The sequence below is a fragment of the Chrysochloris asiatica genome, unplaced genomic scaffold (assembly GCF_000296735.1).
Source record: "Chrysochloris asiatica unplaced genomic scaffold, ChrAsi1.0 scaffold00075, whole genome shotgun sequence".
In the NCBI taxonomy this organism is placed as follows: Eukaryota; Metazoa; Chordata; class Mammalia; order Afrosoricida; family Chrysochloridae; genus Chrysochloris; species Chrysochloris asiatica.
Genome location: NW_006408593.1, coordinates 10,226,930 through 10,235,217, shown reverse-complemented (window position 1 = coordinate 10,235,217; position 8,288 = coordinate 10,226,930). Strand labels below are relative to the sequence as shown.

The 8,288-nt window shown below is 49.3% G+C and overlaps 1 protein-coding gene across 1 annotated transcript in view; it reads right to left on the bottom strand.

Annotated features, from left to right (window-relative positions):
* The window catches only part of TSPAN18 (tetraspanin 18), a 24,852-nt gene extending 18,136 nt beyond the window's left edge, over window positions 1–6,716 (bottom strand). The window contains exons 1-2 of the mRNA XM_006865037.1: window positions 6,649–6,716; window positions 3,820–4,014 (exon numbers count right to left, since the gene is read on the bottom strand). Of these exons, the coding sequence (XP_006865099.1) occupies window positions 3,820–4,014; window positions 6,649–6,711 (258 nt within the window). The 5' untranslated portion in view covers window positions 6,712–6,716. The remainder of the gene's footprint in view (window positions 1–3,819; window positions 4,015–6,648) is intronic.
* Window positions 6,717–8,288: the final 1,572 nt, after the last annotated feature.

Below are 8,288 nucleotides of genomic sequence, written 5' to 3'. Positions count from 1 at the left end.
GGCTGCGAACCTTAAGGCCAGCAGTTCAAAACTACCAGCTGCTCCGCGGGAGAAAGATGAGGCGGTCTGCTCCCGTAAAGATTTACAGCCTCGGAAACCCTGTACAGGGTCGCTATGGGTCGGAACCGACTCGACGGCACTTAGCAACAACAACATAACTGAATAATCAGATGAGGGACAGTTTGCTATGTCTGCTAGTTGGCTATAGTTTGATCCTCAGAGCCTATGGTTTGGACGGTCTGCAACGTTTGGGCCCACAGGACCTCGGTGCAACCATTTTTAAAGTTATCTTCAGCATAATTTTACTTGCATGCATTATTAATGGCACTGTTGGATAATTTCCACATTCCGTTAGGTTACCTGTCTTTGGAAGGGGCACACATGTGGATCTCTGCCAGTCGATCAGACAGGTAACAATCTTCCAAATTTCTTGGTATAAACGAGTAAGTGTGTCCAGCATCCCATGTCCATTGGTATTGTCAGTTTCTGGAGCTTTGTTTTCCACTAATGCCTTCAGAGCTGCGTGGGCTTCTATCAGTAACTTTAGTTCTTGATCATAGGATACCTCCTGACATGGTTGATCATCAACCTATTTTTTGTTGTCGGTACAGTGTATTCCATCCATCTTCTGTTGCTACTTACATTATTTAATAAGGAGCTCTTGTAGCATAGTGGTTATGAATTGGGTTGCTAATCTCATGGTCAGCAGTTCGAAACTTCCAGCTGTTCTGTGGGTGAAAGATGAGGCTTTCTGCTCCCGTAAAGATTTACAGCCTCAGAAACCCTGTACAGGGTCGCTATGAGTCAGAACTGACTCCACGGCACATTACAACAACAATATTGTTCAATATTTTGATCATGGACTCCTTCAGCATTGCAACTTGAGGCTTGTTTTTTATTTCTTCAGTTCTTTTAGCTTAAGAAGCGCCAAGCATGTTCTTTCCTTAGGGTTTGCTAACTCCAGCGCTTTTCGCATCTCACCTTGTCTTCTCAAGCCACCCTGTGACATCAGCTCTTTGACATCATCATGTAGCTACTCATTCAAGAGCAAGTTTCAGAGTTTCTCTGAAATGCATTGTGGGTTTTTCTTTGTTTGTGTGTGTGTCTTTTTAATGACCTTTTGCTTTCTTTGGGTCTGATGTTCTTGATGTCATCCCACAACTCATCTGCTCTTTGGTCATTAGTGTTCAATGTGTCAAACCTATTCTTGATATGGGTCTTTAAATTTGGGTGGAATACACTCAAGGTCAAGGAACCCTGGCAGTGTTGTGGATTACGCATTGGGTGGCTAATTACAAGGTCAGCAGTTCAAATCTACCAGTCACATCATGGGAGAAAGATGAGGCTTTCTGCTCCCGTAAAGATTTACAGCCACGGAAACCTGGTACAGGGTCGCTATGAGTCAGAACTGACTCAATGGCATGTCACCACCACAGAACTCAAGGTTTAATTTTCTTCAGTTTTAACTTGAACTTGCACATGAGCATTTGACTGAGCAGCTGATTGATCTTCTCCATCCTCTCTTTCCACCAATGTAGTCAATTTGATTGAAATTATGGGTTGAGATTATTCTGCTGTATGTGAGAAGGTTAAATTGATCAGTGGGGGTGTTTGGAAAAGGTGTTCCTTGATAAATTGATCATGAGGTGATTTGGGCACAAGGCTCATTTGTCCTTAGGCTAAGGGCCCCCAAGATCCTGTGGGTTTTCAGCCTCAAGAGTAGCAGTTGCCTGCTAGCCCCCATCTCGGGGCCTTCTTTCTTCCCAGGCCTTTGAGTCCGAGTTTTTGAGGAGGTGAAAGTCAACTCTTTTGACCCCAGCAGGTCTAGGAGGCAATCTCATGCTTCTAGAAGGTCAGGACCACCCTGTGGGAGTGTAAGACTTGACACCACTTTCCAGCTGGGACCACTACACAGCCAGGCCCAGGATGGTGGATAAAGGTGGTCCTCCTTACTCTTAAGGTCACATATCTTTCAAAAAACCTCCCAGAACCTGCAGTGTCCCTCACCAAAACCACGTGTGCATGTGTGCGCACGTGCGTACACACACACCATCATATAACACGTCAGATCTTGGACTTATCTTTATGTGCATTTTGGACATTCTGAGTCCATTCCAGGCTAGGAGTCCCTAGACCAGCCCTAAGTCCAAGCATTCCCCAGCTCTGACCTGCACTGTGGTCTCAGGCAGGCCAGCTTCTTGCTCTGGGCCCCAGAGAAGGGGTGAGGGAAAGGGGAAAGGGAAGGAAGAGGAGGGAGGGTAAGTAAAGAGAGGGAGAGAGAAGCAGAGACACGCAGACAGAGACACACAGTCAATTAGAGTTCAGGAGAGAGAGGGTTGAAAAGGGATGTGAATGAAAACAAGGAAATCAATCAAGATGCAGGGCGAGAGGCAGGAAAAGAAAAAAGAGAGAGAATCAGAGTGAAGGAAGAAGGAAGCCAGCAGAAGCAAGGTTGGGAAGGGGATACAATAGGATTAGAAGGAAAGGACCCCAGCGTCTTCCTAGGCCAATCTCTTCCTCTCCTAGGTCTCTCTCTTCTCCACCGGAAGCACTGGGGAGAAAGACCATCCTTGTCCAGCTGGCGGGTTTGACCACCGGGAGTCACTTAGCTTCAGAAGACTTAAGAGGTTTGAGAGGCTGGGTGAGGCTCACAGGCTGCTGCCAGCCTAGAGTGCCCGTCTGGCTTCCTGTCTTGGCTTCGAGAGAAGGCCATTAACAATGAATGAGCCCCAAAGGAACGAGGTGCGGAGGGGAAAAGGGTGGCGTGGAGTGTGTTCTGGGACCCGTATCCTAGCCCCTTTACAACGTCCCTGTGGGCTCCATGAGGGGAGATGGTTCCTTGCTAGGAGCACTGTCCACCAGGGGGCGTTCACGGGTTTCCTTTGTTTCTCTCCAGAGGAAGTTTGTGGTGGTCACTTTACACAGGGAAGAACAAGGGCTCCAATGTTCTGGTATCACACATCTCACAGCTGATTTCACGTCCCCTCGTGGATGTGGGGCACCTCACCGGGCGCTGTGACACTATTGTGCGTTCTGATCCAGGAAAGGGGCATTGGGCCCCGTCTTGGCCTCCCAGCTCTACTGGGTGCTGGCTCATCGGCAAGATGGTGAAGAAGTCTGGCAAAGTAAGTGCGCCAACTGACCGGCAGGGTCTGCCTATCTCTCAACTCTGCCCCCCACACACCCAGGAGAGCACCTATGAGCTGACCCACCACACGCAACAGTTCGCTAAGCGGATCTGGGCTCTACCCTGAAGTTCTAGAGCTGGGGCCAAGGATCTCTTGGGGGAGAAAGACCCATCCACCAGAGCCAGGAAAGTCCGTGTGAAACTCCTGCCTGTCTGTCTCCTTCCTCAGTGTTCTCTAGGTCTGACTCCAACCTAGAGCTGAGCTTCTCAGCCTCCTCACTTCACAGGTGAAAACAGAGAAGGAAATACAGCAGGTAGAGTCACACAGTTAGGGGACAGCTCAGCAGACACACTCAAACCCAAGCCTGCTACTGCCTGCCCAGGAGGGAAGGAATGGCCTTCTTGGTTACTGAAGCATCCTTCCCCAAAGCCTGGTGAGGATCAGCCTGTGGCAGTGCAGGGGGCATGGGCCAGAGTGATTGGAGATCTTGGTTCTATTCCTGCCTCCACCACTAACTTCCTGTGGGATTCTGGGTAAGTCACGGAACCTCTCTGTGCTTCAGGAACATTAACTGCAAAGTAGTGGATCTGGACAAGCTGATTTCAGTCTCTTCTGGTGTTGAGAGTCCCAGACATCAAGTTTCTGTAAGCCAGCAGCCAACTCACCTCCCGCTCTGGGACATGGTACTCACAAACAACAGTAGACACTTGTTCTCGCGGACGGCCCCACAGCAGCCTAGAAAGCCGAGTAGAAAAAGCAGGCCCCCCATGGCCAGGAGGATGTAGGCGCCTGTGATGAGCAGGGGGTTGGTGGCCACAATCTCCCGGAAGCCGGTGGGGTCCACCATGACCCAGATGCCAATACCCAGTAGGCAGGCGCCACCCAGCTGCTCCCCAGGCCAGTCAGAGGAGGGAGAAAAAGAAACAGGCAGACATGAGGTTAGACACCCCAAACGGCACTCCACTCCCCTCACCCAGGGTGGCTGGTGAGCCGGGCAAACATTCCAATGGCAGCATGAGCCCGGGTCCCAGCACTGCTTTCAACTTCAATTGTTGCCTTGAATTGTTCTTGCTACTCTGACTTTAAAGTGCATCATGCAGTGTCTAAACCCAATCTCTAGTCTGGGTTGCTGTTCATTTACCATGCTTCCATTTATTTACTTTAAATGTCAGAGCTGCAGGATTATGAAGTCATCTAGTGCAACCCTCTCATTCTAGATTAAGATCCAGAGAGGGCAAACGACTTGCCAAAGGTCACACAGCAAGACGGTGGCAGAAAAACTAGGCATTACAAACCCTGTGGAGAACAGTTCTACTCTTGAAATGACTTAATGGTAACTGGTAGGGATCTTCATGCCTTTCTTCCGTGATGCCTCTGGATAGACTATGAACCACCAACCTTTCTGTTAGCAGCTGAGCAGGTTAACTGTTTACACCACCTGTTGTTGTTGTTAAGTGTCGTCAAGTCAGTTCGACCCAGAGTGACCCTCAGTAGGGTTTCCGAGGAACGGCTGGTGAGCTTGAACCACCAATCTTACAATTCAAACTGACTTTGCAGTCCAGCACATTAACCCACAGCGCCACACCAGGACTCCACCGAGGGACTGAAAAGGTGTTTGAAATTCCTCTGTGTGCTGGGAGGAGCAAGGTGCTTCATAGTGCAGTGGTACAGGCTCAGCTGCTAACTGAAAAGTTGGAGGTTCAAGTCCATCAGCCGCTCTGTGGGAGAAAGGTGGGACAGTTTGTTTCCATAAAGATTTACAGTCTTGGAAACCCAAGGGGGAAATTCTACTCTGTCCTCTTAGTAGTTGTTATGTGCCATGGAGTATAGTGACCCCGTACAGGGTTTCCGAGGCTATAAATCTTTACGGGAGCAGAAAGCCTCATCTTTCTCCTACAGAACAGCTGGTAGTTTCGAACTGCTGACCTTGTGGTTTGCAGCCCAATTCGTAAACACTACACTACCAGAGCTCCTTTTAGAGTGGTTATGAGCTCTGGTAGTGTAGTGGTTACAAATCGGGCTGCGAACCACAAGGTCAGCGGTTCGAAACTACCAGCAGCTCCGTGGAAGAAAGATGAGGCTTTCTATTCCCGTAAAGATTTACACCCCCGGAAACCTTGTACAGGGTCGTTATGGGTCGGAACTGACTCGATGGCACTTAACAACAACAACAACAAATGAATTGGTATAGAATCAACTGGTAATAGGTGTGTGGTGGGGCTGGGATGAGCTGAGGCCCCCTGGAGGTATCTCAAGGCATGACAGGCAGTGGCTTTTGGATAGGTGCTCTCTTTGGGCTGAAAGAGGCCACGCAGTAGACTTAGGGCAAGACATTCTATTTTTAGGTGTGTTGGGGCTGGAAAGACAAGGGGGCAGGAAACCCAGCAGTTGGGGAGAGAGAGAGAAAAGGAACAGCAGGCAATAGGATGATGTACACTTTGCACTGTGTGGTGCACTGTCTCTCCTTGGTATGGCGCTGTGGGTTCATGCACTGGACTGCAAAGTCGGTTTGATGCAAGGTTGGCAGTTCAGTCTCACCAGACGTTCCTCAGAAACCCTATACAGTCAGAACCAACTCGATGGCACTTAACAACAACCAACAGCAACTCAGTTATGCCTCCTTGCTTTTGGAGGTTTGGGGATTCAACAATTATGTGTTGATTTAGCTTCACAGAGGGCCCAGGTCATGGACTGAGGCTGCGTAGGGGTGGGGACGCTGAGGCTAAGGGGGGATCAGCTTGCCCAGGATTACCAGTTTGTAAGTGGTGGTATTGAGGTTAGAACTCAAGTCTGTATGGCTCCCTGTGCTTCAGGACTACAGGAAAGGAAGAGAATCATGGGGGGGGGGGGGGGGGGCAGGGGTTTGCTGAGCAGAGACCCCAGGTGTGATGCTCAGGGTGAGCGCCAGGCTGGTTACCTGAGGACTCAGGTAACTCATGTATAGAATCCAGAGGTTGGATGGGAAGGAGCTAAGTTATTCAGTGCTGAACACATTTCAGATAATCTAACCTTGCTGAAGTTTCAAATAACCCATTGAGGTAGGTACTTAAGGAGTGGTGACATCAAGGGAGGTGAAATGACTACTTCAAATAACACAGCTGGTAAGACAAGAGTGCGGATTTGAACCCAGGTCTTCCAATCCTAGAGATATTTCTAATATCAGAAGGCTATGCTGAGCTAAGTCTGTCATTTGCTCTGGGGACCAGGTTTGGGTATAGCTGCCATGTGGCTCTCTGATCCTCCCATGCCCTTGTCCCTCTCCTCCCCTGAATCCAGGGTCAGAAATGAGGTCCTTGTTTGCCAGAGGACTGAGCCATCCTTGGTCTGTCTGTGCAGGACCCCTCTCTTGTGGCAGGGTCGGAATGGGCACTGTGGGGGCCACTCCTTCACCAAATCCTGGGTGGGCAGGTAGACCTGTTTCTAGTGCCGGGTACCCTATTCCTGCCCCTGGGGGTCAGCCCACAGTGGTCAGCTCTTCCCACCCAGCAGAGACCCTGGGGACATGTTCCAGAATACTCACAAATATGAAGAAATTGAAAACAAACATCAGGTACTTCATGCAGCTCAGACAGTCTCCTTCCATGGTGTTCCACCTACAAAACAGCAAAGTCTCCTCCGTTTCTATGCTGGGGGACCCCACACAGAGACAATCCTTGCCTTCCACCTCCCTATCCCCACCCGATGAAGAGAAGGCAGCAACTAGTCCCACCCAGCAGGTGGTTAATAATTCTATGGCAGGACTTGGTGCAAAGGGTTCTGGGAGTGGGTAGACTTGGGGCGGTCAGGACATAGCTGCCCTCCGCTTTCCTCCTTCCCCAAATAAGGGTGCCAAATCCTATCTCAAAAGCTTTCTTGGAAGCTTATTATATTATTTAGTTGTTGTTGTTATTGTTATGTGCCGTCAAGTTGGTTCCGACTCATAGCGACCCTGTAGAGGGTTTCCGAGGAGTGGCTGGGGAGCTGGAACCACCAACTTTGCAGTTTAAACCAACTTTGCAGTCCAGTGCATTAAAACCCACAGCGCCACACCTGGATTATTTAGTAGCCACTGAAAATGCGGAACAGAATTCCACATTTTCATGGAATCCTGATTTTCTGGAACTATTAAAGCTAGAAGAACCCCTGAAACAATTGCCCTGAAGTCATTTTTAAACCTTAAATCCAAAATTTCCCCTAAAGCCATCTTTAAACCAAACAACAGTTTAGTGAAACAAGTAAGAATGTCTGCGAAGGACATTGTATTCTTTCCAGGCCTATCTCTGTGGTACCAAATTGACAACATCAGCTGGAAAGACTAGAATGGAACCTTGGAGGACAGAGGGTTTATGTTCATGGGGGAGAAGCAACTTGAAAAGGGAGGATGAAAATGGTTGTTCAAGCTGACGAACGTCATCACTGTAGGAATGTACATGTAAAATGGCTGCTTTAGAAGAGGTTCTGCTGTATACGCTCTCAACCACAATAACAGAAACTACAATGACGTTTCAAAAAGAATAGTAGCCACACTTTGGGGAGCTATTGCTTGTTCTGGGTACCGTGCCAAGTACTTCCCACAGATTATTTCATTTAATTCTTGCATCAGCCGATGCGCTATGTACTGTAGCGATTGCAAATCTTCATATCCGTCCAAGAGGGTGAATGTAACTCAGAGGGCAAGGGAACTAACCAAGGTCAAATCTGCCCCTCCCCACTGCCCCCACCTCAGTGCCCTTGCCAGGAAATATGGCCTGCACCCTCACATCACAAGGACCAAAGGGTCCAGGACAGTGTCTGTCTCCTCACACCCAGCCCACTCTACTCCTGTTTACAGAGAGATGCCAGGGCCAATCCAGAGCCACAGTGTTTATAAAGTGCATTTGAACTGCGCAGTGAAAAACAGAGTCTGAGCCCGCAGGGTGAGGGCAGAGGTGAGGATGAGGAGGAACAGGCAGACTCCTGGCACCCAGGGTGGTATCTAACGTACTGGGTGTCTGTCCACCAGCCCTGCTCACCGAGCAGTACACATGGCCCCACCCAGGCACCCGGTGGCCCGTGAGGAGGGATTTTGCTCTGAGCACTGGTCCACACCACTGGACTTCCCTCTTTACATGGACTGCCTCCTCCTCGTCACTCTCGGTACCACTCACTGCTTGTTGGAAAGAGACAGAACTGAACAGACAG